The sequence below is a fragment of the Rhinolophus hipposideros genome (genome assembly GCF_964194185.1).
Source record: "Rhinolophus hipposideros genome assembly, chromosome: 16".
Lineage (NCBI taxonomy): Eukaryota > Metazoa > Chordata > Mammalia > Chiroptera > Rhinolophidae > Rhinolophus > Rhinolophus hipposideros.
Window position 1 is genome coordinate 50,160,489 of NC_138062.1, and position 27,990 is coordinate 50,188,478.

The window sequence follows — 27,990 nt, forward strand, 5'->3', positions numbered from 1 at the left end:
AGTGGCCGGGAGCCAGTGAAGAGGTCGTAGGTCTGGGATCCAGCCTTGACCCTTCACACTCTTGGCTTAAGAACCCTCTCCCTGGCCCCTGAGCTGGCCCATGGCCCATTTCTGTCTACCTGGGTTTCTTCCCGGGGAGACGACCTCCCTGACGCCTCCACATCTTCCCAATCTATCTGGCAGCCCCATGGAGGTCCTTAACTTCCTGACGCTGGTCCCGCCCCTTGGGGCCGGGCCCCACAGCTTCCCCTGGCTCCCATTGCTTTTAGCACAAATCCCAACTCATCCCCTTCGGGAGTGGTTGGGCTCCTCTGCCCGCCCAGCCATCATTTCCCACCTCTTTCCCCTGCTCTAGCGACACCACCCTCCTCGTTCTGCCTCCATCACCTGAACTATGTGCCCACCTCAGGGCCTATGAATTTGCTGTGACTGCAGTCTGAACATTCTTATTCCAGATCTTTCGGATCCACCCCTCCCCTTATGAAAAAAATGTTCCTTTCCCCCCATGCCCCTCCTTCGCATGGGTGGGGGGCCTCTTTCTGTGGGTTCTGCTCTTGCAATACATGCGCCTTGGTTGGAAGTTCGCGCGGCTCAGCTTCCCAGACGCTGCGTGGGCCCCAGAGCCCGCCTTTCTAGGACTTTTCCGCCGGCGCCGAGGCTGTGTTTGGAGATCCGTCCAGGTTGCCATGAGAACCGCGCTCCTCGCTCGCGCCCGCGGCGCCTGCCCTTTTGCAGCTCGCAGGACCGCGGGAGCCCAGCCGACCCTGCCATTGCCCCGTCCCCTCCACCGGGGACCCTTCCCTCTGCCCAGCACGTGGCTCTCTGTGAAATTATCCTACTAACTCGCCAGCTTTTGACTGTCTTCTTTCCCCATCAGATTCGCTGCTTCAAAAGCAGTAGCAACGTGTCCCGGGAGTCCCCAGAGCCCAGCACACAGCAGGCGCTCAATAAATGTTTCTGTGGTGGGAGACAACATCGACTCAAGGAACCGAGGCTCAGAAAGGGCGAGGGACCTGCCCAGAGCACACAGAATCTTGGGGAGCCACGGAGCATTAGGAGATACACGAAGGGGCGGGGGAGGGGTGGCGTCTGTGGGGCCTTGGAGTCCCAGCTGTCAGAAATACGCTGTATGACTTGAGTGAGCAACATCCTCTCTGTGCCTCGTTGGGAGTAGGCACTGGCAATTGGTGGTGGGAGCGGGCCTTAGGATGAGGATATCCTTAACGCCACGTTCCACGGTGGACCCCCGGGCGCTGGACAGTCCCCAGCTCCTGGCGCCGCGCCCCTGTTAGCGCTCTGCGCGGGCTCCTTTTTTTTCGCCCGCGGGGCCGAGAGGCCCGCGGGAGAGGAAGCTGGGGGAGGGGACGGCCGGCTGGACAGGAAGTGGGTAGGGCTGGCGTCCCCCCACCCCCCGGTTGGGGCCCCTGGGGATGGAGGCGGAGCTGGCGCCGGCTGGCCCTTCCCTTCCTCTTCGCCAGTCTGGAACCCCTGTGACTCCGGACTTTCCGCCCGCCTGCCGGCCTGAGTGTGTGGGGGGGATTCCAGTACTGGGGCTGGGGGGCTGCCTCAAGGAGGGAGGCATAATGGGGGGGTCCGCCGGCAGCGGAAGTGGGCGTCGCATCAAGACGCACACGTCACAGGAAGCCTGAGTGCACAACCACATAACACAGGTCCCAGTCCACCCACTCGCGGAGGCACACTCACACACACGTGTGCACACAACCTGATGCTGCGTCACTCGGCCCCGCACAACCTCCGCGGACACACAACACTGCCGCAGAGCCAGAGCCAGTTGCCCGGACAGTGACCCTTCACTGGGTGCCTGCCAAACCCCCAGGCACAACGTCGCCAACGTGCACTCACACAGGAACACACATACTCACGGTTGTTGCACAGGATAAAAAAGAATATCCATGGCAAACAGTCATAGAAACAGTCCAGACCTGGCCTCACAACTGGATCACCTTCCCCTGAGCCCACACACACGTCTGCTAACGTGGCCCACAGGTACCCTGGCAAACGGGCCCAGGCATCTCTGCTCTGCGGTGTCCTCGTGTGTTCACCCACACCTCCTCTGCATACCTCCTGGGGTCAAACGGAGTCAAATGGGGAAGTGGGGCACCCACTGTCTGCACCCGATTCCTGAAAAAGGGCAATTAAAGGTTGGATGCTCCCCATTTAGCTGGCAACACAGGCAGAGCCAGCTGCAGTCACCCAGTCAGTCAACAATCACCCAGCACCTACTCTTGGCACAGGGTGGCCTGTGAAGCAGCGGTGGGTGGCTCCCAGGGTTTGGCCTGGGCACCCCAGGAGTTTCTTGTCTGTGTGGTATCTTTTGTGTTGTGTGGCTGTGGGTGTCCACAGGCTCCGTGAAACCCTAGGTCTGTGACAGAGCCCTTGGGAAACTTAGACGGAATACCCCAGGGTGACTGGGAGAAGCTGCGTCGGCTCCTGCCCCAGGTGCTGGAAGCTGTGGCATGGCTGTGCCCACGCGTGTCTCTGTGCGGCTGTGTGCCTATGTGAGCGGTGGGTTGTGCTTCGCTGTTCTGTGACAGCTACTATCGGGGCTGTGTATACCTCTGTTTGTGTGACAGCGTGTCCCTAGGCCATCTGGGTGTGGGAGGCTCTGTGGAATGATACACCCAATGTGACTTCCTGTAGCTTTACGGACCATCAGTAGTTGTTCCAGGATCTGTGCAGACTTGCTTGTGCCCTGAGTCTTAAGAGTGTGCCTGAAACCGAGTGTGTGGCTGTGTCCCCGGGTATGCCATTTGGGTGGCTGATCCTATCTGGGTAGTGCGTACAGCCGTGATCAGCTGTCTCTTGCTGTGCGTCTCTGGTGGCCGTCCCCACTAGTGTCCTACGTGTGCGTAGCCGACCCCCCCAGGCGGGCACTGCGCGTGCGCGACCGGCCCAAGGTCCGGGAGGTTGGACCCACCCGCGCGCTCGCCATCGCCCCTTTAAGAGCGGCGCCCGCCGGCGGAGGGGAGGCGGCGGGCGGGGGCGCGCGCGGCGGGAGGAGGGGGCGCGCGCTTCCCGGAACAGCCCGCGCAGAAGGAGAGAGGAAGAAAATAAACCCGCAGCTGAAGCTGGAGCTGCCGCCGCCCCCGCCGCCGCCGTGTGGAGCTCCCCCGCGCGGATGATGCCCGCGGTGCCGGCGCGGGGCTCCGGGCAGTGAGGCCCGGGGCGCCGGGTAACTATGGCTACGGCGAGCGCGGCCAGTAGCGCCGCCTGACAGGTGTGGGCCCCGGCGGCGGCGGCTCCGAGCAGCATGTACGCCAAGGGGGCCAAGGGCTCGGCCGTGCCCTCCGACAGCCAGGCCCGCGAGAAGTGAGTCGGGGGCCGGGGGCGGGGCTCGGCAGCCGCGCGGCTTCCGTGGGCCCCAACGCCGGCGGGCACCTCCCGGGGCACGTGGGCGCGGGGTGCCGGGTGTGCGGGTCCCGAGCACGATCGAGGAGCCGCGAGATTTGCGGGGGCGCGCGAGACCCCGAGACCCAAGGGGTGCGAGATTTGCGGGGCCGCTCGACATCGGAGGGGTCCGAAGGGTCGTGAGGTTGGGAGCGCGCGAGACCCACGGGGTGTAAGAGGCTTAAAGGGTCGCGAGACTTGCGGGGGCGCGCGAGACCCGAGGGGAGCGAGATTTGCGGGGACGCGCGAGACCCGAGGGGCGTAAGGGCCATAGGGGTCGCGAGATGTGAGGGGGTACTTGAGACTCGGAGGCGTGAGGGGCGCAAGGAGTTGTGAGGTTTGAGGGGCGCGCCGTACTCGTGAGAGGCTCGAGGGGTCGGGAGATTGGCGGGGATGCGTGGGACTCGAGGGCGAGGGTTTGAGGGGGCGCACGAGATCCCAGTGGGACTCCAGGGTCGCAAGAGCTCCCTGACAGTCGGTGGAGACTTGGGTGAATGAGGTGGCTTGCGTGGGCGCGGGTTGAGATCCCCACCGCTGCCCGATCCTCCAGGGGAGTTTCCGGGGCGGGTGAGACTGGCCTCGCTGGACCCCTCTCCGCTCAGAAAGAGCTTGAGTGAGAAGAGGAGGGCCTGAGGGCTGCCCGCCCCAGCCCCGCGTGGCCACTTGTCTGCTGGGCAGCTGGGTGGAGCCCTTGAGGAGGCCACAGGGCTCAGTCCTGGGGCGGAGCCCAGAAGAGCCCCTTCTTCTTCTGGGTGTCGTGCTGGACTGTGGGTACCACGTTGATAGGCAGACAGGTAGCTAACACCCAGACCCTGCTGGTTGAGGCTGGGGCACTCAGAAGTGGAAACTCGGTCTGGGGCGGGGAGGCATTCTGAAGCTGGCACTGTCACTTACCTGCTCAGTGCCTTACGGTGAGGGAGTGCCCCTCGCCCAGGCTCACTTTCCTGAGAAATGCAAAGGTAATAACAGTGCTGTCTCTTAGGATTGGGGAGGATTTGAAAGGTGCTGGAAGCTGTGACCTTCCCACAGCAAGGGCACCCAGTGGCTTGCAGTATTGTTAAAGTGCCAGGAAAAGGGGCCTGCAGGAGGGAAGGCTTTTGATGGCTGATGGCCAATGGCCAATTCCCAGGATCCTAAGAAGTCCAGCCGTCTAGAGTGGCCTTGTTGGGAAAGAGGCTGCCAAAACAGAGAGGAGGCTGGCTTGTTCTGTAGGAGTCCCATGATGATGCTCCTTGAGGGCCAGGCCAGGAGTGAAGGCTTTAACGTCTGGGCAGTAAAGAGGAGCTCTGGATGTGGGTTTACTGTACCCTTCTCTTGTCCTGCTTCTTCTGCTTGGTCTGACAGTGGGATCTCCCTCTTGTTCTCAAGGACAAGTGTCCATTCTCATTTTGGAGAAGAGATCCTTCTGGTTAGAAGATGTTAGGCAGATAACTCTTTCCAGGCCTCCCTTGCCCATCTGTTATGAGATTGGGCTCCAATTCCAAACACCCACGAAGACTTTTTGAGACTGGCACCTGGCCCCTGCCTAGGTTGGAATCAGGGTGTGTCTGGCTTAGACACCCCACCCTTGGGGATCCTGGCATGTCCCTGGCCATCCTCTTATCCTGGTTTCTGGGTCTGGGGGCGACCACTCACCCAGAGGGAATAGTTCACTTCTTCAGCACATGTGTCCTGGTCTGGGTGTGGCGTGGAGTGTGGTGGCTGGGAAGGCAGGTCCCGGCCCTGAAGAATCCCACATCCTAACAGGGAGGCAGATGTCAAGTTACTTGGACAAATGGATGGGAGGACAAGCAGAGAAATATCAAGATATTCTATGAAGAAAGCAAAATAAAAAAGTGGGTAATAGTGAAGTATGAGGGGGTTGTCACGTGTGCAGAGACGTGGAGGAAGAGCAGGCGGCAGAGGGCACAGCAAGTGCAAAGGCCCTGGGGTGAGGCCTGGCAAAGGAGCTGGGGCTGTTGCCCTGGGTGGGAGAAGAGCAGTCCACCAGGGCACCACGTGGGCCAGAGAGGCTTGTGAGTGTGCAAGTGCACTCTGGCTCCCCTGTGGAGTGGGGCTGACTAGGGGGTCAGGAGTAGAGGACAAGGACTGGGGGAGGTGGGCACAATCTGGGTGAGATCTGATGACTGGCAGCTTAGGTGTGGAGATCAGAGAAGAGAGAATCAGAGGTTTGAGCTGTGGGTGGTGGGGTTGGGAGTTGGGTTTTGATCCTGTCAGACCTCCCAGGAGAGATTTGAGTCTTTGAACCTGTCCTTTTCTCTTGGCCAGGTCTGGAGAGAGGATTATCTGAAGCCTGGCCCCTCTCCCCATCATCCCCTCACTCCCTAACCATGCCCAGCAGAGCATCTCCAAGGGTGGGGGAATCTGCAGAATCCCCACCCCCACCCCACTCCCCCACACCTGTGGAGGCTGAAGATGCCATCATGTCTCATGTTCTCCAGTTCACTTTTTGGCTAGAGCCATCCTGTACTCATTCGTTTCTTGTAGAGGGTCCTGGATGAGCATTGATTTGGAGATGGGGTTCTGCTGCTAAAGAAAGTTTGGAAAATACCAGATAGTTGCACCCCCCCATTTCACCCAAGGGGATGCCTGGGCCTGGAGAGGAACCAAGCTCACAGGTTCTGGGCACGAAGAGCACTAGAGTGGCTGGCTGGCTGCTCTGAGCCTTAGTTGCCCCATCTGAAATGTAGCCTGCTGGCCTTGCAGGATTCGCACAAGGGCTAGGTGAGAGGCTGCAGGCAGAGCTCCCCCAGCAGGCACTCACCAACAGAGCCACTTCCTGCCTATGGCTCTCGGTTTCCTCCTCTGAAATGGGGTTACCGGGTTGCACTGCTTAGGTCCTTGGCTCTCCAGGACTTTGTTTTCCTCTCTACCTTCTCCTGAGCCCCTCTGGCTCCCATCTCAACATGGGATCCGGGCCAGACTGCCCCAGAAACAGACCAAGCACCTGCTGATACGCTGATGGCAGGTCCCTGCCCTCAGAGGTACATAACAAAATCTAGAGGATGAGAGGGAGGCTGGGGTCCCAGTGGGTTGCCTACAGCAAGCAAAACGTCGCCTCTTCTGTAAATTGTAAACAATCCGAGCCTATGGGAAAGCCCAGGAGTAACTGCCACCCAGAACTAACTCGTGCTTCTATTTGCTAGTTGGTTTGGGGTCAATTAGGGATGAAGGTGACGGGGAGAATTGGAGTTCCCTTAGCACCGCTCCCCTTTGGCGCCAGAGGCTCTGCCTTTGTGAATTGGGGGGAGAGGTCTAAACATCTGCTGCGTGTATATATGCTTGAGCACTCAGTGCTGCCGTGGGGGCTGAGGACAGTTCCATAAACGACAACCGTGGTCAGTGTTACTGGGCATCTAGTCTTTTTCTCCTGGGATTGGTTTCGAGACAGCATATGGCTCAGCAGGTGACTCACCTTGTGTCTGTCCTGCTTCCAGGTGTGGCCATAGGCATCCTTGTTGGGGGTGGTGGGAGCGTCTGGGGAAGGGCTCGAGAAGAGGAAGCATCTGGGGAGGGAACTGGAGGAGGGGGAAGGCCAGGGTGGAATTTGTGAGTGGGGGGTTCTCACTGGCCACTAGGTAGGAGAAAAGCTGTCAGCAGCAGAGGCTGCCAGGTGGCTGGCAAGGAGGGTGGCCGTCACCTTGGAAAGAGGTGGCTGAAGGCCTGGCCTTGAGGGTGGCAGAGGGGAAGGAGGACATGTTTGGGTTGGGGAGTCCTTTGGGGGCATCAGTGGGATCCGGCTGGTGGATTAGACCCGGTGGGGGGGGTGACACAAGGCTGTGATTAGAGGGCCCCTCCCCAGCGGCATGTGCATGCAGGGGCTTTAAGGGGTTGGAGGGCACCCGGCAGGGAGCACCCCTTACTATAATTCCTGATAATTAAGGTAACTTTTGATAATTACTATGATAGTGCTGTATTTTAGTTCACGTGGCTCTAACACCCCATTATGTTACCACTTACCTGCATAGCCCATGTGCGCTTCTCCTTGTAAGCACTCCAGGGATGGGCACCCCATATTCTTCAGCTCACTGTTTCTTTTGGGGGGAGGGCCTCCCTGGGGCTGCCCCATGTTCCTTGCCACCCACCTGTCCTCTGGGGGCAGGAGCCCGTCTCATGGGCAGGCTCTTCGTTCTGCAGGTCATTGGTTACACCGGGCTTTGGATCCAGAGTCTAGTCCTTCCCTGTAACCGAACTCAGAGCCTGGATGATGATCCTCGGTGCTCCCCGGAAGTGCTCCCTGAAGGTCCTAAAACAACCTGACAAAACATCCCAGCTTCAAAACTTTTCATCGAAAATAAAAAAAAACAGCCCAGAATTCCTCCCCGAGACTCTCTCCTGTTAAAAATTAAAATACTAACACATCAGAGAAGTCAGCGACACCAAGAACCTTCTCTGGCTTCTCTTTGCTCTTGGGAGAAACCCCCCAAATCCTTTACATCAAAATAGTAAGTGCTGACCTTTATCAGTGGTCACGCACCACCTCGGTTAGTCTTCCGGGTATCTCAGGAGGGCATCCTATGGCTGTGGCCACAAGTCAGGGGGTCCTACACTTGTGAGCTCAGCAGGGAGGGAAAGAGACCAAGTCCCTACCTCCTAGCTACCTTCCAATGGGCACTGCAGGCAGTGAGCAGACATGTCAGGTGGGGAGACATAAGGCGATGGGTCAGGGCAGGGGTTAGGTGTGACAGGGAAGCCTCTGACAGGTGACACTTGAGCCACACGTCTTCAGGTGGAAGTGTCCCAGGTGGGGGAACAACCTGTGCAAAGGCCTTGGGGTGGAGGGTGGCCAGTGTGTGAGTCAGGACCCTGCAGAGTCTGAGTGAGAAGTGCTGTCGGATGTGTGTCTAGACTCTAGGGGCTGGGAGAGAGCAGCCACTGGAGGGGGGCCCTGTCAAAATCCCAGTAAGAGAGGCAGTGGCCTGGACCCGGTGTGTGACGGAGATGGCAGGACAGAGAGCTTTTCCCTTAAGTTGTGACCCTAAATTCAGTGAGTGCGGTGATCTGGGACAGAATGTGCCACGTTTCTGTGAGTCAAGGCCAGACCACCCAGGTTGGACCACACGGGGAGGGGGGAGGAAGGAGTTGGGGTGGGGCACATCAAGGCTAAGCCTTTAGTTGCCAGGGAGACTGGACCCCGAGTTAGAGTTATGGGAAGCCAGGGTGGGGCACCCTGTGGGCAGCGATGTGAAGATGTCATTAGACTAGGAAGGAGGACCTGTGTCCTGGGGTCAGATGCCACCACTGGGTAGTCCAGAGATGGGGCAGATGGAGAAGGACCCTGTGGGCTTGGTGGACGTGGTGGGACCACGGGCCACTACTTCAAGAGGCCCAGGGAGTCCTGAGGAGAGCCTTCTGCTCCTGGGGGGAGGCCAGCATACAGCCCGTGTCCTCCCCCCACCTCCTCTTGCTCCCTGTCTCCGGCCATCTCCTCCCCGAGCCTTTCCTGCTCCCTGCACTGACCCCCAAAGTGGGCAGGATCTAGCCAGATCCTTCTCAGCCTCTGTCTTTGCCCAGAGAGTAGGGCGGTGAGCAGGCTTGGGCTATTCACACCCATTCCTGGACCTCAGCAGTTGCTCAGCCTGGCCAATTCCTACCCATCTACTAACACCCAGCCTTCCTCGGCAGGCAAGCCTGGGAGCGAGTGAGGTGCCTGCCCTCGGCGCATGGTTCAGAGTGCCTGCTGGGAGACCCCCATGCAGCACACAGTCCCGAGTGATTTCCAGGAGCCCTTTCTCCAGGCAGAAGGCATCCCTGGGGCCAGGGCTGCTCTGGCGTCTTGGCGTCAGCAGGATGGGGCTAGGACTTGGCCCACAAGAGGGCGTTGAACTGACCAGAATTTGGCCTGGAAGTGGGGGTCGGGGACTGCTGGCATCGTTGCCGAGAGGAGGGGCCCGCAGGCTGGGTGGTGATGGATGTGTAGGAGTTGGCCAGGCTGAGCGACTGGTGAGACGACCATCTCCTGTGAGAGGTGGAGGAGATAGGGGGGTTAGGGGACCTGGGGGGCGGGCAGTGAGTGAGGCTGGGGGCGGGTGAGAGGAGGGCTCACTGGGGGCCCTCTGCCCTTCGTCTCCACCTGCCCACAAGAAGGCAGGTGCCTGGCTTGAGAACCCCTCCAAGGGACCCTTGGAGTGGTTCAAGGCTGACTTGATTCCAAGCCTCCTGAGAGCCTGAGCCACCCCTGGCCCACCCTTAGGTTGGCGCTGTACGTGTACGAGTACCTGCTGCACGTTGGTGCCCAGAAGTCTGCCCAGACCTTTCTGTCCGAGGTAAGCTGGCCTGGTGTCTCTCCCACACCCAGGGCCCTCCCCTCTCAGTGTCTCTCGGGGCTCCAGTGGTGGATGGCCCCTCTGGCGGGCCCTGGTGACAGGGCTGGGGAGGGCCAGGGCCAGTGGCTGACTGCATCTGTCCATCCATCCGAGGAGCTGATGCCTGCTGTTCTGCCCCCGTGTGGTCACTCGGGTGTCCCCTCTGGGCCCCCTGGCTCTGGTCCATTGGTTCCCTGCCCTGTGTCCCCTGCCTGCGGTGGGGCTGGGGTGGGCGGGCGGTGGCCCCTCACCGGCCTTACCTCCTCTCTGCAGATCCGATGGGAGAAGAACATCACGCTGGGGGAGCCCCCAGGCTTCCTGCATTCCTGGTGGTGGTGCGTGCGGGGCTGGCGTGGGCAGGCCATGGAGGGGGCTCAGTGGGGGCTGGTGGGGAAACCATCGTCCCCCCTGCTGCCCACAGCGTGTTCTGGGACTTGTACTGTGCAGCACCTGACCGCAGAGAGGCATGCGAGCACTCCAGTGAGGCCAAAGCTTTCCAGGACTACGTGAGTCCCACCCCAGGGCCAGGCGCGGGCAGGGAGCTGGGGCCTGGGGGGCCTGCATGGCCTTGGCTTGGCTTAGGTGGGCCGGGCACTGGGGCCCTGTGCCCTCTACTGGGCCCAGGGTCACTCACAGGGTGGGGGAGGCTCATTCCACTGCACCACACCCCCACACGTTACTGCGGCGCTGGCCTCAGCCCCTCCTCCTCCCCAACACGAGCCCCAGGGGCCAGGGTAGACAGGCTGCAGCTCCTGCCTCCACCACCACCTGTCCCCTGCCACGGCCACCGCCACTGCAGCCTTTCTAAGCCTCCTGAGGTGGAAGCCTAGCCAGGGTGCTGGGGGGTGGCTAACAGCACCTGGGACACTCCCTGACATGCTCTGTGATTGGGGTTGCTGACTCACCACTTTGGCCTCAGTTTCCCTCCTGGTTGGGGGGGCATCAGGCCTGTCTGGAGAGGAGCAGGGGTGGGGGTGACATAAGGGGCATGGTGGCATCTTGTCATGGGGAACAGGTGGCAGCCCCCTGCCTTTATTCTCTTTCCCCTGGTTCCTCAGAGGTGGAGTGCAGGTCAGGGAGGACTTGTCCCTTCACCCTTCCAGGCTGTGGGCCCCAGGGGGAAGCCGCGGCTCCACCGGCTTCTGGGGGAGTCACAGCTTCAGGCGAGTTCCCCCTTTCTGCCCCCTCTTCCCTGTGCTCCCACTCTGCTTCAGCTGGTGCCCTCACCTCTTCTCCTCCGGCCTCCCAGGGCCTGGCCACCACCACTGCAGTGGCACCTGAGCGTGGGCCTCTGCAGGGCCAAGGTGCTGCCACAAGGGGTGGGGGTTCACTTCATCCCTGAAACCGCCCCATGCACGCTGTACACTCGTGTATGGGAGCCGGGGTCCCCCCTCTTTGCCCCCATCAGGTTCCACTGTGCATTTGCTATCCCTGTGTCCCGGTCCCGCCAGAACTGGGGGCCAGGGGTGTCGAGCAGTGCGCGTGCGTTACGCCGCGTGGGCCTCTCGGTTGTCCCTGGGGCCGTTCCCGCCCGGGTCTGGCGGCCTCTCCCGGCGCCTCCCGGGAGGGCGGGGTGCGCAAGCTCCAAGTGGGCGTGAACGCGGTTCCTGCCGCATGCCGGTTACCATGGCAGCAGGGCGCATCCGGGGAGTTGGCGCAGGCACAGACGGCCAGGGGCCAGCGGGGTGACGGGTCCGTACTGCCGGCCGCCGCTCTTGCTGGGGGCACCTTACCCGACTCCCCCGTCCTCTCAAGGGGGCTCCGGCCGCCCCTCCCTGCTCTGGGCCACCACGTCTCCAGGAAACGCCACTGAGCCCAGCCCATCGTCATGGCAACGCGGGCTGGGCGACTTTGGGTGGATGATTGACATGGAGGGGTCCAGCTGGGGCCTCCCGCAAGGGAGGTTGAGCCAGCCGTGCATTAACTCTTCAGGGCCTAGAGTTGGGGACCCGCAGGGACGAGGGGTGCCCCACCTTCCTCCCACCCCCACACCTCATGGTCCGGATCCTGGCGTGCAGCCTCCCCCGCCTCCACTCTCCCCGACCAGGAAACGCTCTGGCGCCTGCTGTGGCTCGAAAGGGGGCTGCTCCCCTCACCCCACCCTCCTTATGGGTCAGGCAGTGGAGAGTGGACAGTCCCAGGGCTCAGAGCTGTCCCCCTTAAACCACTGAGGCAGGCGCCTGCCGGAGTAGCTGCTCCAAGACATGGGGCTGTGTGTGTGTGTGTGTGTGTGTGTGTGAGTGAGTGAGGGAGTGAGGTGGAGGTGGAGGGGGGAACCCCCGCAGTAGGGAGGGAGTGCTGAAAGCTTTGTCCTCCCACCCCAGGGTTGCCTGGGGTGTAAGATGACTTGTGCTGGGAGTGCTCTCAGACACCGTAAGCCTAGGGAGGTCCCCCGGTACCCCCAGCTTGGGACTTGAGCAGGAGTCTTTAGAGGCTGCCCTTGGAGAAGGGGCAGGAAGGGGGCCAGGCTGCAGTCCCGCTGAGGGAGCCGCGTGTCTCCAAGGGCCCCTTGTTCCTCTCCTGTAGGACAGGAAGTGCTGTGTGACAGTGGGCAAGTGCTTAACCCCTGTGAACCCAAGTGGCAGCAGTTCCAGAAATTATGAGCATCCCTGTGTGCTGGCTTGCACTAGCCCGAGGGACAGCGGTAACCAGGACTGTGCTTTCTCCTGGGGCCTGGTGGGGGAGGACAGGTGACGCAGACAGACAGGAGTTGAGGGGCCCTCAGAAGTACTCTCTCTACTCAGTGCCCTTCCCTATCCTTTATGTGTCCCCTCTGCCCTGTAGACCAATCCTCCATCCTCCTTCCCCCGCTGCTGTGAGCCCCAAAGGCTGGTAACCTTGAGACTTGCAAAGGACCAGAGGAGGTGACCCGTCAGCCTGCCCCCTGCCAGCTCTGGGCCTGCACCTGCATCTCTGCCCTTGGCCCACGTGGGAATTCCCCTATGGCACCTGGCTTTCTCCCCTTCTCCATCTGAAGAGAGGTGGTTAGGGACCTGGAGACCACACCCCAGGAGTCCTGCTCTTCCCACCCTCCCTCCTGGAGGGCTGAAAGTGGTCTGTGCAGGAGCTCCATGGGAGAGCCCTGGGGAGGGAGGTTCATCTTAAAGCTGCCCACTGATCTTTTGTGTTTTTATTTGGGGTGTGTTTATGTAGAGCTAGGGGTCCAGCTAAGGGAGCTTCCTTGCCAATCAGTAGGATACCAGGTGGGTTGGGAAGGACTCAGGGTGGGGGACTGTGCCCCCACCTGTAGGAGGTTGGATTCAGTTGGGAAGAACCAGCCTGTGCTGGAGGGCTGAGTGCACAGCAGCCCTGGGTGGTTGGCATTTTCAGAGCCCCACAATCCTCAGGTTCAGGGCTCTGGGGCCTTCTTCCTGGGCTGTGGGCTCAGCCCAGCTGGGTCCTGACCACCTTCAGGAATCCCAAGTGCAGCAGCAAGGACGCAGAGCTCCTGCTGAGGCCACCCAGTGAATCTGACTTTGTGGCCATGTCAGGGTTGTTAAACAGAGGTGGGAACGGGTGGGGAGCAGCTGCTGTGCCACCTAGGGGACCCTCCAGGCATCTTCCATGTGTGGACAGAGGATCAGATGGCCTGGGTTCTCTGTTCTATGGGACAAGCTGCTTGTGGAGAGGAGAGAACTCTGAGGCAGGAAGTGGCCTGACCCTGCCCTCACGTCTCCCCCACCCCTGCAGAGCGCTGCAGCTGCCCCCAGCCCCGTGATGGGGACCATGGCCCCCAACGATGCAATGGCAGCAGGCCCTATGGCACCTGGCTTCTTCCAGGTATAGCCAGGACTGGGGCCCTTTGTCCGGCACGCTCTGCGTGCGCATGTGTCAGAGGCTGGGGTGGGGGGTCCCACATGGGGAGAGGCCCTGAGGGGGAGGGTTGTAGGAGCAGTGGTGATGCGCATGAGGGCCTTGGGGGTACTGGTGAGAGAAGGGCCCCAGGGCCCTCGCCCAGTGCAGGAGAGGGCGGGGTCTCTGCGCCCTTGACCTGCGTGTGAGCGTGCCAGGGTACTTAGATCCGCAGAGCGTGGCTCTCTGAACCACGGGTCCCGCCCATGACCCCTCCCGTAGGGGGTACCCCCAGTCTTGGAAACGGGTGAGTGACTCACCGTCCTGCTTCTATGGCGTCCCCTCCTCTCCACCTCCGCTGGCCAGGCTCAGCAGGGCCCCAGAAAACAGTTGAGATTCGGGTGACTTCGCTCTTCTCAACCCACCTGGTTCTGTCCTCCTAGGGCCCTCCGGGCTCCCAGCCGCCCCCCCACAACCTCAACACCCCCATGATGGGGCCTCACATTCAGGTAAGAACATGTGACGCCCCGCCCCTGTCCCACGCACGCCCCTCTCTGCACTTGCACGCACTGGGAGCTGGCGGGCTGCGGTTTGCTGGCTGGGCGTGGAGGAGGGGGCGAGCCAGGCTGGGGGCCCAGGCGCAGCAGGAACCCGCTAGCTTTGGGGCTAAGCGGGTGGGGGGAGGTGCTGACCCCGGCCCACCCTCTTCCAGCCCTTCATGTCACCGCGGTTCCCAGGGGGCCCCCGGCCCACCCTGCGGATGCCGAGTCAGGTGAGAGAGGGAAAACGGGAGGGAGGGGCAGGAGCTGGGCCAGGGTGGGGGCACCCACACTCAGTGCTGCCACGCCCCCTCCGCAGCCTCCCGTGGGCCTCCCGGGTTCCCAGCCCCTCCTCCCTGGCGCCATGGATCCCTCCCCACGTGCTCAGGGTGAGTAGGGAAGCCCCAGCTGGTGTTCCCGCACCACCTGTTGACCCCAGCTCCGATTGCTCGGTCTCTGCTGCCTCACCTTGCAGAGCCCCCCAACCCCAGCGCGTATCCACCTGAGGAGTGGTCCTGGCCTGAGCCCCTTGTTTCTGCCCCCACCGCAGGGCATCCGAGCATGGGCCCAATGCAGAGGGTGACTCCTCCACGGGGCATGGCCAGCGTTGGGCCGCAAGTAAGGAGTGGGCCCAGGTAGGGGGCTTACGGGGCTCACCCCTCTGGGCTTGCATTCACGGCCTTTTCCCCTTCACAGAGCTATGGAGGTGGCATGCGGCCCCCACCCAATTCCCTCGGTGGCCCAGGCCTGCCCACAATGAACATGTAAGGCCCTAAGGGACCCTGGGAGTGTGCTTCTTGAGTTGAATCTGCACGATAGATACTGTTTATTCCACTGTTGGGTGGGGAAACTGAGGCCCATAGGCCAGGGAGTGTTGGGTTGGGATTTCCAGGTGGTTACCACTTAGCCAGTATCTGCTGCAGCTGGGGACCTCACTGGGCGCCAGTGGGACAGGGTGTGGTGGGGGTGCTGCCTGGCCCATCCCCAGCTTCCACCCCGTCTCTCATAGGGGCTCCGGAGTGCGTGGCCCTTGGGCCAGCCCCAGTGGCAACTCGGTGAGTCGGAGAATGGGGAGTGGAGGGGAGTGGGTTGGATTAGGGATGTGGGGGTACAGTGGGCAGACTGCTCACAGGTGCCCCTTTCCCTAGATCCCCTACTCCTCTTCCTCTCCGGGCAGCTACACGGTGAGTGGGGTGAGTGGGGCTGAGACTGGGTGACCTGACCTGGGGGGGGCAGGGGTTGTTGGGTGGCAGGTGGGGGCCCTTTCTCACGTTTTGTCTCCGTATGCAGGGACCCCCAGGAGGAGGTGGGCCCCCTGGAACACCCATCATGCCCAGCCCTGGAGGTACTAGGGCCTGGGCGGTGCTTGGGGAGGGGTGTGCATGGGGGAGGCCCCCTCACATCCTGGCCCTCATGCATCGACTCTCCTAGACTCCACCAACTCCAGCGAGAACATGTACACCATCATGAACCCCATTGGGCCGAGCGCCGGCAGGGCTAACGTAAGTGGGGAGCTGCAGGCTGGTGGCTGCTGGAGGCGGTGGCCCAGCTGGCTTGGTGGTCCCAGTCCCACGCCGCCCCTCTGCCCGCAGTTCCCGCTCGGCCCCGGCTCGGAGGGCCCCATGGCCGCGATGAGTGCGCTGGAACCTCACCACGTGAACGGATCCCTGGGTGAGTGGGCAGCCAGCGACCCATCCCCACCCCTGCCGCAGGCTGCTTCACGAACTTTGTGCGCCCCCTGGCGGCCTCCCCGCTCCTCCATTTGTGTTCCCTGTCGGTGCGTCAGGGTCGCGCCCTGAGCCTCCTTGGGCAGCTCAGTGACAAGGGATGCGCTGGGGGAGGGTCCAGTAACTAAACCGTGGGCGCGCCTGGCCACGGGCACCGATCCCCCTTCGGGCCCTCCGCCTCGGACGCCCAGCGGCTGGGCCGAGGGAGGGGGCGTGGCCGGGGGGTGTTCCAGGAGGAGGGGTCGGTGGATCCCGGGCTTGGGGGGCGGGCCCAGCGCAGGCGCGTCTGAGCCGCGTGTTCCCGTGTAAATGTCCACAGGCTCGGGCGACATGGACGGGTTGCCGAAGGTGAGGGGCCGCACTCGGGCGGGGTGGGGTTTCGGGGCGGGCCGCGTAGGGGTCCTGGCCAGCGGGTGAGGCGGGAGTCGCGTGCTGACACCGGCCGCCCCCAGAGTTCCCCGGGCGCCGTGGCCGGCTTGAGTACCGCCCCGGGCACCCCGCGGGACGACGGCGAGATGGCGGCTGCCGGGACCTTCCTGCACCCGTTCCCGAGCGAAAGCGTAAGCGACTGCGTCGACTCCCCCCCCGCGGCGGCGTCGGGCCGGAGGGGCCTGGCGGGCAGGCCCCGGCGGGGCGGCCGGGGGGCCAGAGCAAGACCGTGACCGCGGCGGGCCAGGTGGGGGGGCGGCCGCGGCATCCTTCCCCTTCCCTCCCTCCCCCCACCCTGGTCTCACCGCCCCGCCTCCACCCCGCCCCCACCCTGGGACCCGCGCCCCAGGGCGGCCCCACGTCCCTAACTTCAACACCTTCCCCCCTCCCCACATCCGCCCCACCCTGTCCCTTCTCCCCGGGGGGCGGGTCCCAGTCTAGGCGTGAGCTGAGCCCGCCCTGCGCGCCACCCCGTCTCTCCGCAGTACTCGCCCGGGATGACCATGAGCGTGTGATGGGGCAGCAGCCCCTTGCCCACTGCCGCCTTGGCCTCTGCTGAGTCCCTGCCCAGGCCCAGGCCCAGGGGCTCGGGTAGTCTGCAGGGGTAGGGTCTGAGGTCACACCTCGGGCAACTGGACTCCTGGTCAAGGCTTGGAGGCCCCACACGAAAGACTCTCATTTTATAAAAAATGCAAGGACCTCAGAGAGGCTCTTTCTTGTACGGGCCCTCCCCCCCATTTCTATTTTGTCCTGGGGTACTCCTGGGAGGGAACTTCCTTTCTTCCCCTGGGCAGCAGGGGGTGGACCCCATCAATAAATGTAATTTGTTTTGTTTTTGGTATGTGGTCTCAGATTTCTTTGCTTCTAGCCACACCCTCCACCCCAAGGTCTCAGCCCCACCTTTTAGGCAGAGGCCCTAGGAGTTCTGGAAGGTCCCTAAGGGTTGAGGCAACAGTTTTGATGGATAAGTAGGTGAAAAGTTGGGGGGTGGTTAGGGTTAGGTGGAAGGTACCAAGAACCCAAAGGTGTGGCCGATAGTGGCAATGGCTTTATTGTCTTTGGGGGCAGGGGGCTGGAAGGGTGGATTCTGAGGGATAATGGGGGGCAAGAGTTGCGGGGAGCTGCATGGCCACTGCCTCAGGTGGTGGACATCAGGGATGCCTCAGCCTTCGAGTGCCCGTTGGTGTCACCAGTACAGCCGTTGGGGGCTGTGGGTGCTTCTTCTTTCTTGCGAGACACAAGGCAGGCAGCAACCCCATGTTCAACTTGCTTGGGACTGGGACGCTCCATTTTGTGCTCCAGAAGCATGTGGTTCTGTGGCGGAAGCCCCATGCAGGCCCTGGGGATGGGTCAGGTCTCAGCAGGGCCAGACCCCGAGCCAGCACCCCTGCAGCCCGCAATACCTAGGCCCTGTGCGCAGTCCAGCTAGTGGGCAAAAGATCAAGGGTGGGGACCCCCATGCCGGCACACCTGAGGATGTTCTCAATACAGCTGCGCTGGCGGAAAAGGGCGTTGACCACTGGGCTGCCCGGCGGCACCAGTGGCGCTTTGAAGAGGAAGCCAAGCAGCGACAGCACCGGGTGGAAGCCCTGTGGCTCCGGGTCTGCGTCGGTGCAGAAGCTCACACGCTGGCACAGCTCGGTCAGTATGGCCAGGTCCAGCATGATGGGTGCTGCCAGGAGCGAGTCCTGTGGGGTGGACCGGTCAGGGGGTAGGCAGGGATGGCGGGGGGCAGGGCCCACTCCCGCCCCCACACAGCCCCCACCTCGCAGGTGTTGTGCAGCACCAGCGTGTTGGTACCGCCCAGCATCAGCTCGGACGTGTACTCATCCAGCGCACGCTTGCTGTCGCCCACATACGGCACGTACTTGATGACCACCTAGGAGACGGCACAGGGTCACCAGGGTCTGCCCGCTGCTGGGTGACACCCCCCCCCCACGTGCCTATGCCCCACGCACGCAGTGGTCGGGCTCCTCGCCCGGTGCATAGAGCACCGGGTTGCTCTGCACCATGTCGTCCACCACGCTGCTCTTGGACACCTCCTTGGAACGGAACTGCGGCGGTGCGGACAGGTTCCGCCCGTCGTTGTTGCCCAGGTGGTTGTAGCTCACGATGGACATGGTCTGTGGGAACAAGGGGCCCCGCGGACACTGCAGGCTTGGCAGTGCACGAGCCCGGAGCTCGGGGTCCAAACGCTCCCCCTGCCGTGAGCTGCGCACCGCCCCCAGGCCCACGCACCTTGAGGCCAGAGCCGATAAGGAAGTCCACCAGCACCGACTTGACCTTGGTCTGGCCTGACTTGAAGTCGTCTCCGCCCACAAAGACGCGGCGTTGCCAGGCGAGCTCGAGCGCACCCGGCACCAGAGTGTTCTGCGGGGACCCATTGAGGAAGGCACAGCCCTCCAAGATGCTGGCCACTGCGAAGAGTGTGGACGGCGATACCTCCAGGCCCAGCTGCGGGCACAGGTGGACAGTCAGTGGAGGGGGCCCTTCGAGGCTGCCCCTGACTGTTCAACCCCGGCGCGCACCCACCTGGATGGTACGCAGCAGGTTCTCAGCGGTGTCATTGAGGCCCGGGACCAGTTCGCAGAAGCGCTCTGTGTTCGCTGTCCACAGCACGATGACTTTGTCCAACCCCGCGCGGGACCGGAAGTCGCGGATGTCCTTGCGGATCTGCTCCAGCTGGGGGAGTGGAGGCGAGGTGGGGGGGAAGGTTGTACAGGCCCCCTGATCTGTGCACCCAGCTCCCCAAGAGCAAAGAGATACCTGGACCCATGGGAAGGGAGCATGGGGACAAAAGGGAGACAGGTGGCGGAGGGAGGTAGGAGCAAATGGCAGTGGGAACAAGTGCTCGGGGATAAGGGATGGGGTGGGGGCATGCTGCACCTGCTGCGCGCGTGTGCCGGGGATGAGGTTGTCTGCGCGCGTGCTCTGGTTAGCTGCGATGAACCCCGGGATGTAGACCGAGGGCCGCGGGCGCAGGGCCTCCATGTGCGGCCACAGCTGCTCCTGCAATCCCCAATCCAGCACCTGCGCACGCCGCATCGCCTCAGCCAAGTTCAGCGACGATATGTCCCAGCCTGGGGGCGACCGTCAGGCTCGGCCCGGCCCGGCAGAGGGGCCCCTCCAGGCCCCGCCTCCCACCCCACTCCCGGTCCAGGACCCCGCCCACCGTCGAACACGAGGTCGTCGGGCGACACCATGGGCAGTAGCGCGCGGAAGGGCACGAACACCTCCTGGCCAGCGGCGTCCAGGCCCAGGCTAACGGTGCCCGCCTGCGTCAGCGAGCCGTAGTAGTTGGCCTCCTGGGGGCGTCGGGGAAGGGACGGGGTGACGCTGAGGGTGGGCGTGGCCTGGGAGGGCCCTGCCCTACTTTGGGGGCCTCAGCTCGACGTTCCAAGTCAGGAGGCCCAAGTCGCTTCCCCGCCGGAGGTCCTTTCCCGGAGCTCGAGGACACCTTAGGCTCCGCCCCCGTCGAAACCCCTCTCTGCAGGCCCCGCCCCCTCCTTCACCCTCTGGCGGAGCCCTAACTCCCGCAGCGCCCCACCCGACCCCCACACCTTGCGACCGGTGCGCGTGGGCCAGGACAAGCGCAGCCGGTTGGCTAGCACGGCAGCAGTGAGCGTGGAGCCGTTGTTGCCTCCCCAGCCGACGAGCATGACCCCGAGCCGGGGCACCTGACGGGCGGTCCGGAAGGTGAAGCGCGTGGACATGGGGTGCACCTGGGGGCGGGCGGCCCAGTGAGTCCGGGACCGCGGACGTTAGGCAGTCCCACCCCACTCCCGGCTCCCTGGGTCCCCCAGCCCCCAGTCCCTTGTCCACCTTGAGGACGCCGTCCTCGCGGCTGACGCTTGTCGTGCGGTACTCGTACTGCGCCTCGATGGCCTCAGGGCCATAGACCACGTCTGGGCTCTCCACCACAAACTCGGCTGCAGCCTCCATCACGGCGAGCTGGGGAGGTGGGATTGGTAGGAGGTCAGCGGGAACAAGAGATCCCGCCGGGCCGAGCCGAGCCGACTTCGACCCCCGATTCGTACCCGGCCCGGGACCTCACTACTCACCGGCGCGGAGTCGGTTCGAAGAGGCGCACTGCTAGCGTTCCGGGCGCGCGAACTCCAGAGAAAAGAGCCGTAGCCCCGCCCTCGCTCCGCCCCTCACTCTGCTCGCGCCGGGGGAGGGGCGCCGGGGGGGAGGGGTGCGCCGGCCTTGGACTCGGGTTCGAGGCCCTACAGCGCAAAGTCCACGAGGCTATCGTGTGCCAGTCCCCGCATCCACGTGGGCCATAGACCCCCTGCCCGAACAGGGAGCGCGTGGATTCATTTCGCACCACAGCCCGTTAGCGCACGTGGCCTTTTATCCCCATTTCACAAAAGAAGATATTAAGGCTGAAAGTGAGGGTGTCGGTACCGCCCAGCATCAGCTCAGACGTGTACTCATCCAGCGCACGCTTGCTGTCGCCCACACAGGGCATGTACTTGATGACCACCTAGGAGACGCACAGGGTCACACATCCAGTTCTGCTGGATGACCCCCCCTCCGCCCCGTGTCTAAGCCCCAGACACGGCAGAACTGGAACTAGGCAGGGTGGGTATCCCTGGGCCGATACTACAGGGGAAACTGCAGCAGAGGACTGAAATAGGACTTGCACCCCCAAAGCCCGATGCTCCTCCAGCCCAGGCTGCCTCTCCTTCCTACTTCTGGAGCAGTAGCACCCACTAGGCATGCCGACCTCCCTTCGACAGGGCTCACATGGGGGGAGTCCTGGGAGGCCTCACGATTTCCCCACCTGTAGCAGGAGGGCTTGAGGGGCCAGATGGGGAGAGGGGGAATGTTTGGGGAGGGGATGGCAAGGCCCAGGCAGCCAGCTGGGGAGGAGCTAGGCTTGCACAGCACTGAGCTCTGCTAGCACCCAGTGATAAGAGAGCGTGGGAACTCGGCGGGCGGGCGGGGGCGGCTCCCCCAGGAACTTTCCAAAACAAGTGGCCTCCTCTGGCTGGAAACTTTCCACCATTGGAGTAGGCCCAAAAGGTGGATAGTTGGGAACATTCGCAGGAAGCATGGTCAGGGCCTGGCCTAGGGAGTATGGGGGCTGCAAGTCTTCACTCTCAAGGAACCCCAGTGTAAGGGGGAGTTGACAGTGGACTGGGGCACTCCCAGTCAAAGGAACTCAGAGGCAGGGCTGGCCAGGGCAGGCTGCCTAGAGGAGGTGGTTCTAGGAGGGGTCTTGAGATCTGGAGACATCTCTTATCTGAGGGAGTGGATTCAGGAGCAGCTGAAAAGGCAGTTGGGGAGGGAAGGGAGGCAGGGTGAGGAACCAGGGTAGATCCTCCAGGCTGGGGACAGGGAATATGGTCTAATAAATATTTGGATTTTGTCCCCGAGTTCCTGGGTAGAGATTGAATTTCATCACCAGTGGCCAGTAATTTACTCAATCATACTCACAGAATAGAATCTCCATAAAAACCCCGAAACCAGGGGAATGGGTGAACACATGAGGTGCTGCGACGGTGGCACACCTGAAGCGGGCACAGAAGCCTTGTGCCAGTCCCCATACCCTGCCCTCTGCATCTCCTTCCTTTAGTTGTTGAAGTATTTTCCTGCGCACCGTGAGCCATTCTAGCAAATTACCAAATCTAGGAGGGGGTCATCAGAACCCGATTTATAGCCAGGTGTTCAGAAGTATGGGTGGCTGGGACCTTTGGCTGGGGTCTGAAGTGGGGGACAGTCTTGTGGGACTGAGCAGCTTAACCTGTGGGATGTGATGCCAGCCCTGGGAATTGAACTGTTGGATGTCCAAATGGTGTCAGATGACCAGAGGGTCGTAGAGGGAGCTGGCACCTCCAGGCCACATGTGACACCATGGGAATGTGTGTAAAGAGGGGATAAAGGCCCTAAAATACAGCCCCAGGGAAGCCCAGCATTCCCAGGGCAGCATGAAGGAGGTGCTAGTGGGAGGATGGTAGGGCAGAGGGCCCAGGAAGGTCCGTGGGGGTCTGTGCTGGGGCAGCTCGGAGGGGCTATTGTTAGCAGCTGATTGGTGACATAAGGCTGCCTGGGGGTGCATGGTGAGTGACTGAGGACTATCACCCCCACCAGGTCACTGTTCTCACCAGACAGAAGGCTCCCAAGGGCAAGAGCAGAGGCTGTCCTGGTGGCTGCTGTGTGCCAGGGCCCAGGGGTAGCCCGGTGCACAGGAGGGCTGTGGGATCTGGGTACTGGCCAGAGGAAAATCAAGGATGTTATCCAGCAAGTAGCAGGAGAGGGGGGCAAGTCCTGAGCCCCTGGGCCACAATGCAGGTCTCAAGGTGGGGGAAGGTCTTTTTCGGCCCCTGGGGGGCTGGACTCAGGATGCCCGGGGCTGAGGAAAGATGGTCAGGGAACCATCTGCAACTGCTGTGCACTACGGGGCGATGACCAGGGTGGTGCCCAGCAGCATGGGGGGCTGTGGGAAAGGCTGCCAGAGGGGGGAGGTGGGTGGGCAGGCGAGGCTGAGGCATGACAGGAGAAGGCACGTGTCAGCCTGGGCCCTGGGATGTGGGGACAGCCATGTTATCCCATTAGAACTTGGTGGCCAGGCCAGCGGGGAGTAGGGTACATGGCCCCGTCAGACCCACGTGATCTCACCTCCCGCGCCCCTTGGATTCCTGGGCTGCCTCAGAACTCAGGACCGCCAGGGAGGCTGAAGCCCATAGCCCTGACCTCTGACCCGTTAATCCTGGTCTTACTGTTTTTCCCTCCCCAAACAAACGCCCACCCCCACCATGTCCTTGGAGGCCAGGACCTTTGCCTTTGTCTCCTCACCTGGAACCAGGGACAAGAATGGCCATCACTGCTGGCATCCGGGGGCTGTGGGGCTCCAGTGGGCCTCAGTGTCCCTGTCCCCATCGGGGGCACAGGGAATGCCCCAGCATACTGGTCTAGGAGGAAGGAACAATAGTTACCACTGTTTTCATCAGTTACAGCTCATTTCCCCAAAGAAGGGTGTTCCCCTCACCCCAAGTGGCACTTCTGGAGGCCCAGGGACACCTCTGCTTGGCTCAGCCCACCCCATCCATACTGTGCTGAGGGCGTGGGGGGGTGGGGTACTGCCCTGCTCACACACCCACTGGGGCTCCCAAGGGCCCCCCACCATCCTGATCTCTCTGCAGTTTCCTACCTGTGACCCGGCCGTCTTGGCCTCCTGCCCTGGCACCTGCAGGGCCCACCGCCTCAGTCAGGTCAGCCATCTGCCAGCCTCACTCCTGGGCAGCGGCGGGGGCGGGCTGCCCAGGCTGCCTTTTCAGCCTGGTCCCAGCCCCTGCCTCGTCACCATGGCCTGACCTTGGCCCATCCCACATGGGGGACCAGGGCCCCCAGGTTGTGACAGACACACACGCACCCACGCAGCCTGGGCCGCTAGATTCAATTCAGTGAAATTTATTGTAGGTTGAAAAAAATCAGCATTCATCTGTTTAGTGTACAAAAAGGACACTAGATCTTTTAAGAAAATATTAGGAAACTGAGGACGCGGCTGCCTTTCAATTGTAACATTTTGGCAAAAGTGAAAAGTTCTTGTAAACACCAACTCCATGGCTCAAAATAGTTTTTCTCCACAGTACAATATTAAAAGGGAAAAAAAACAGTATCAATAAGTTAAGACCATATTTAATCAGCTAGAACTTTTGTCCATCAACCCCCAAAGCACAAAACTCTTCTTAGCTTCACAATTCCTTAAAAGGAGGAAAAGAAACAAAAAACAAAACAACAAAAAGGAATTCAACTGAGAGTCCCTTGAAATGGTTCCCAGGGCAGAGAGCAGGGGTCTCCTTAAATGACTCCATGTCACCAGTCTGTCCACGTACACAGCTGTCTGCACAACTCGGGCCTGGAGTCTGCTCAGCTCTTCACCCACTGTCCCAAATGCAAAACAAACACAGCAGGTAGTGAAACATGAAGGATGAGCCTCCTCGGTGCTCGAGCACCCAGCGGCCTGTGGAAGAGACTGTGGGGTGGGCACAGCGCAGGTGTTCCCAAGGGGCTTACTCTTTGGGAAGCCATCAGGAGACTCCCTACAACGTAGACACAGAGACCACAGACGTGTCTGTGAGATTGCCACTCTCCCTGTGAGACTGTGGGTCGCAGTCAACCCCACCCCCACTAAACGTGGCCCTGAATCTGAGCACCCACCTCAGACCCCACCACATCCTGGTGAGGGGAGGGGGAGACACACACACACACACACACACACACACACACACACACACACACGGCTCCCTGACGCTCTGGGGTACACTATACTAGGCACAGCGACTAAGCAGCAATTGGGGTGTCCATGCAGCCCATGCCACCAGAGTGGGTGGACCGGGTGCCTTTTCTGAACTCACTCTCGGGGTGGGGGGGCTGACCCCCACCAAACCCCAACCCCTCCCTGAGTGCAAACCCCGATGTGTCTCTGCTAAGACGACCCCAGGACCCCCAAGGGGACTGAGGGACGAAGGGAGGTCTCAACAGTATGACATGAAAAGCAGCAGCAAAGGGGACATGGAGAACATGGAATCCAGTTCAGCACTGTTGCTGCAGAGTGAGCTTGTAGCACAGAGAACCCCAGTGTCCCCAACAGCTGAGAGCCTGAAATAGTGGGCAGGCCGGGGGCTCCAGCAGCTGTTCTAGGGGCCAGCTGGAGTTCTCAAAATAGGCCTGGGAGGTCCAGCCGCCCTGCACACCCCCTTGAAGAAAGCCCACCCTTGCTTGGGCCTGGAGGGCCTGGCTGGGCGCGTGGCCAGAGCCCAGCATGGGAGACGTGACCAAGGCTGGTCCCCCACCCAAACTTTCCGATGGCCTCTGTAATACTGCAGAAAGAACACAGGGCAGAGTCTAGACCCTGGGCGTCCAAGGAGGGGAGGCACAGGTTTAGAAAAAAGATGCTTTCTCTTTCATACAAAAATAGACTCAAGTCTCATGAGCAGTAGCTAAAAGTGGCTGTCTTTGTATAAAACTAGAAAAGGCAGGCTGGCCAAGTCTTCTGGCAAGAGGAAACAAGCCCCTTGGGCTGTGGTCGGCGAGTTGGGCTTCTTGGGGAGCCTGTTCTGGGCGGGGGGCCTCTCAGGAGGTACAGGGGCTGGGGAGTAGGACACCCCACTTGGATCTGTGACCTATGGGTACCAGGTCTGCAGGGGCTCCCCTGAAAGCCGGCGTTGCTGGCTCAGATGAATGTGTCTTCCTTGTGTTTATTTTGTTAAATAAATCTTTCCCCCATGTTTAGCTCCCCCGCCCTCAGCTCCCCCGCCAGAAGGGTCAGTCCAGGGAGGGGGACCTCCTGTCCTTCGGCCTGAAGCTAGGGCCAAGCCTGCAGCTGCCGCTGGTCATACTCGGCGATGAGCTTCTTGATGTGGGCCAGCTTGCTGTGCAGATACTCACAGCGGTGCTTCTCTTGGCTGTAGTTGGTGTTGGTCTGCAACAGAACGGCGGGTAAGCCACATCCCATGGCCATGGGCATGCTGGCGTGTGGGTGGAATGGGTGCTGCCTTGTGTGGAGACGCCAGCCTACTGGCCGCCTCAGGCTTCCACTGCCCCTGCTTGCAGGCCAGAGACCATCGGGCAATGACAGGGACCCCTTCTCCACCTTGAGCCAGAGCCCTGGCTGGTTTCCCTCCCAAGCCCCAACCCTGGATAACAGGGTTGTGGCTAGGTTGAGGGTCAGAGGTGAGATTGGCATGAAGCCTCCGGGCTGGGCTGGGGCCTGGCTGGCAGGGAACCACCTGGCACACAGGGCACACACATGGTGAATCCACAGCTCGTGGCCTTTAGGAATGAGAGCTGCCATTGCTGTGACCAGGCATCAGCCAGGAGCCACCTCATAGGGTACCTTCAGGTCCCCTAGGGGAGGGCCCAGAGCTCATGAGGTTGGCGTCTGTGCTAGACTAGCAGCTAAGGCTGGGAATGTGACCTCCTCTCCTTGACTTCTGGGAATGCATCACTATGCAGTGGGAGAGCTGGAGGGTACTACGGTGCCCAGAGAGGGGCTGTTCCCCACTTCCCCCACAGCTGGGGGGAGACTCACCTTTTTGATTTTGCGATATTCCTGCAAAATCTGCCCACGAGTAGTCTGGAGGGAAAAAAAAAAGAACAATGGCCTCACCTGGAGGAAGCTCCCTGATAACCCATAACCTGCTATCACCACTGGCCTGGAGACAATAGCCTCCAGGCCCTGCGGGGAGCTGACCAAAGTACAGAGCAAGAGCAGCAGGCTGGGGCGGGGGTAGGGGGAGGAAGCCGGACCTGGGGGCGAGGTGCAGGGGTGCAGCCTCATGGACAGGACAGTGCAGTGGGAAGGAGCAAAGGGCAGGCAGATGGCCTCCTTCCCTCGCATGTCAGCTGGCCTGTCCTGTCCGCTGTTCAAGGCTAAGTGCTGAGGCCCCTGACCACTTGGGGCACCCACATGGGGCAGAGAGGAGGGAAGTTGGGGATGCCCTGGGGGCTCATCCGTCCCAGATCCTCAGAACCCCCACTGCTCCTCCAATCGCGACCTGTCTCCCGTGGAAACCAAAGTGGCCTGCGCCAGGGGAGACAGAGCCTGCCCTCCAGCTAATTAGGGCTGGCCCTGTAGCCAGATAACCAGCTCAGAAAGACGGCTATGAGAGGGAGGCGGGAGTCCAGGGCTGGTGACCCAGGCCTTCCCCCTGCAGGGAGCTCCCACACAAGGGCTTAGGGAGCTGACGTGCCCTAGGCCAGAGAGTGAGGTACTCCTGGTATGGGTGGAGGTACCACAGGGCCCCTCCTTTCCCGCCCACCTCCCACTGCGGCTCTGATAGCACACACGGGCCGAGAGGCCATGGGGGTGCAGTGTGGCCTGGCTCTGCCCTTCTTGGCCAAGGGCTCAGGTGTCCCTTGTGACGTGGGTAGTAGAGGACGGGGAAGGAGCAGCCACCTGCCACGCCATGAGTGCCAAATGCTGTTGCCAGTCGCTCCTCACCAGGGAGGGCAGGGGCTAGGTCTGGATGCCTCGGGCTTGGCGGGACTGCGGGAAATAGGCCTGTCTCCCCCAGGGTGGGGTGCAGGCAAGGGGCCCCACCTCGTACTCCTCGGAGCCCTGGGAGAGTTGCCGGAGCTGGGCGTCCAGCTGCGTGAAGCGCCGCGTGATCTGCTCGATGCGGGCGTGCAGGTCACGGTACTCACTGTACTCGGCGTTGAAGTCGTTCTTGTAGCTCTGACGCTGTTCGGAGGAGGAGATGGTGGCGTATTTTCTGGAGATGAAAGAGAGACCCATGGGGCTCAGGGGCTGTTGTGCAGAGGCTGGGGTGCCTATGGCCGCGTGGCCGGCCTCACCCAGCGAGGGCCTGACCTGAGCGGGAGCCTGGCCTAGGCCGGGCTGGGTGGCTGGAACTGGCACACACACTCGGTCTTGGTACTGAGCTGCTGAGCAGCAGTGCGGGCTGGGGCGGCTGGGGGGAAAGGTCCCCTTCCCCCGGCGAGAGGAAGGGGCTCAGGGAAGTACTCACAGCAGGTAGTCAGGCGTCTCCGAGGTTGATGTGGGGACACTTGAGCTGCTGCAGGTCCCGTTTAAACCTACAAAGGACAAAGGAGATCTGCAAAAGGATCCCGCTTCATTGTCTGAAGGATGTGGAGGGACAGCAGAGGGGCTGTGAGGGGTAGCCAAGCACCGTCACGCTGCACATGGGAACCGAGGCCTTTCTGTGACGGGTGTGTTGTGTCTGAACCACAGCCCCTTAAGTGCAAAGCGCCCTGATCGTGCCGCAGACACGTGTGCAGCAGGCAACTGAAAGGACAGGTCCTTCTCAGAGTCAAAGAAAG

At 61.7% G+C, this 27,990-nt stretch overlaps 3 protein-coding genes across 26 annotated transcripts in view; 1 reads left to right on the forward strand and 2 right to left on the reverse strand.

The window, feature by feature from the left end:
- Positions 1-2,989: 2,989 nt before the first annotated feature.
- On the forward strand, positions 2,990-17,041 carry SSBP4 (single stranded DNA binding protein 4). Of its 23 annotated transcripts, none has more exons than XM_081076557.1 (20): positions 3,049-3,330; positions 9,602-9,674; positions 9,987-10,048; positions 10,161-10,219; positions 10,772-10,876; positions 12,240-12,357; positions 13,404-13,493; positions 13,949-14,014; positions 14,218-14,277; positions 14,364-14,433; positions 14,595-14,662; positions 14,741-14,808; positions 15,054-15,099; positions 15,193-15,228; positions 15,335-15,389; positions 15,476-15,546; positions 15,637-15,715; positions 16,091-16,119; positions 16,224-16,331; positions 16,686-17,041. In XM_081076557.1, the coding sequence occupies exons 6-20, from the start codon at positions 12,313-12,315 to the stop codon at positions 16,713-16,715; spliced, it is 921 nt and encodes a 306-aa protein (XP_080932683.1). In that variant the 5' UTR covers positions 3,049-3,330; positions 9,602-9,674; positions 9,987-10,048; positions 10,161-10,219; positions 10,772-10,876; positions 12,240-12,312; the 3' UTR covers positions 16,716-17,041. The 23 variants fall into 23 exon arrangements, with proteins under 23 accessions (XP_080932697.1, XP_080932677.1, XP_080932676.1 ...); XM_081076554.1 differs by having other exon boundaries at positions 3,051-3,330; positions 10,135-10,219; XM_081076559.1 differs by lacking the exon at positions 3,049-3,330 and adding an exon at positions 7,546-7,853 and having other exon boundaries at positions 10,135-10,219.
- A 183-nt stretch (positions 17,042-17,224) lies between these two features.
- Positions 17,225-20,940, reverse strand: ISYNA1 (inositol-3-phosphate synthase 1). The gene is made up of 11 exons (XM_081076572.1): positions 20,262-20,940; positions 20,023-20,151; positions 19,761-19,922; positions 19,373-19,505; positions 19,087-19,280; positions 18,733-18,882; positions 18,439-18,654; positions 18,159-18,323; positions 17,966-18,079; positions 17,671-17,888; positions 17,225-17,539 (listed from the first exon to the last, which is right to left on the reverse strand). The coding sequence occupies exons 2-11, from the start codon at positions 20,140-20,142 to the stop codon at positions 17,338-17,340; spliced, it is 1,674 nt and encodes a 557-aa protein (XP_080932698.1). The 5' UTR covers positions 20,143-20,151; positions 20,262-20,940; the 3' UTR covers positions 17,225-17,337.
- A 2,668-nt stretch (positions 20,941-23,608) lies between these two features.
- The window catches only part of ELL (elongation factor for RNA polymerase II), a 56,125-nt gene continuing 51,743 nt past the window's right edge, over positions 23,609-27,990 (reverse strand). Inside the window, exons 9-13 of one of the 2 annotated variants that reach the window (XM_081077485.1) lie at positions 27,678-27,744; positions 27,251-27,422; positions 26,240-26,284; positions 25,597-25,630; positions 23,931-24,248 (exon numbers count right to left, since the gene is read on the reverse strand). In XM_081077485.1, coding sequence (XP_080933611.1) covers positions 24,076-24,248; positions 25,597-25,630; positions 26,240-26,284; positions 27,251-27,422; positions 27,678-27,744 — 491 coding nt within the window. In that variant the 3' untranslated portion in view covers positions 23,931-24,075. Of the gene's footprint in view, positions 25,631-26,239; positions 26,285-27,250; positions 27,423-27,677; positions 27,745-27,990 lie in introns of both variants that reach the window. The other variant, XM_081077484.1, reaches the window with a different exon arrangement.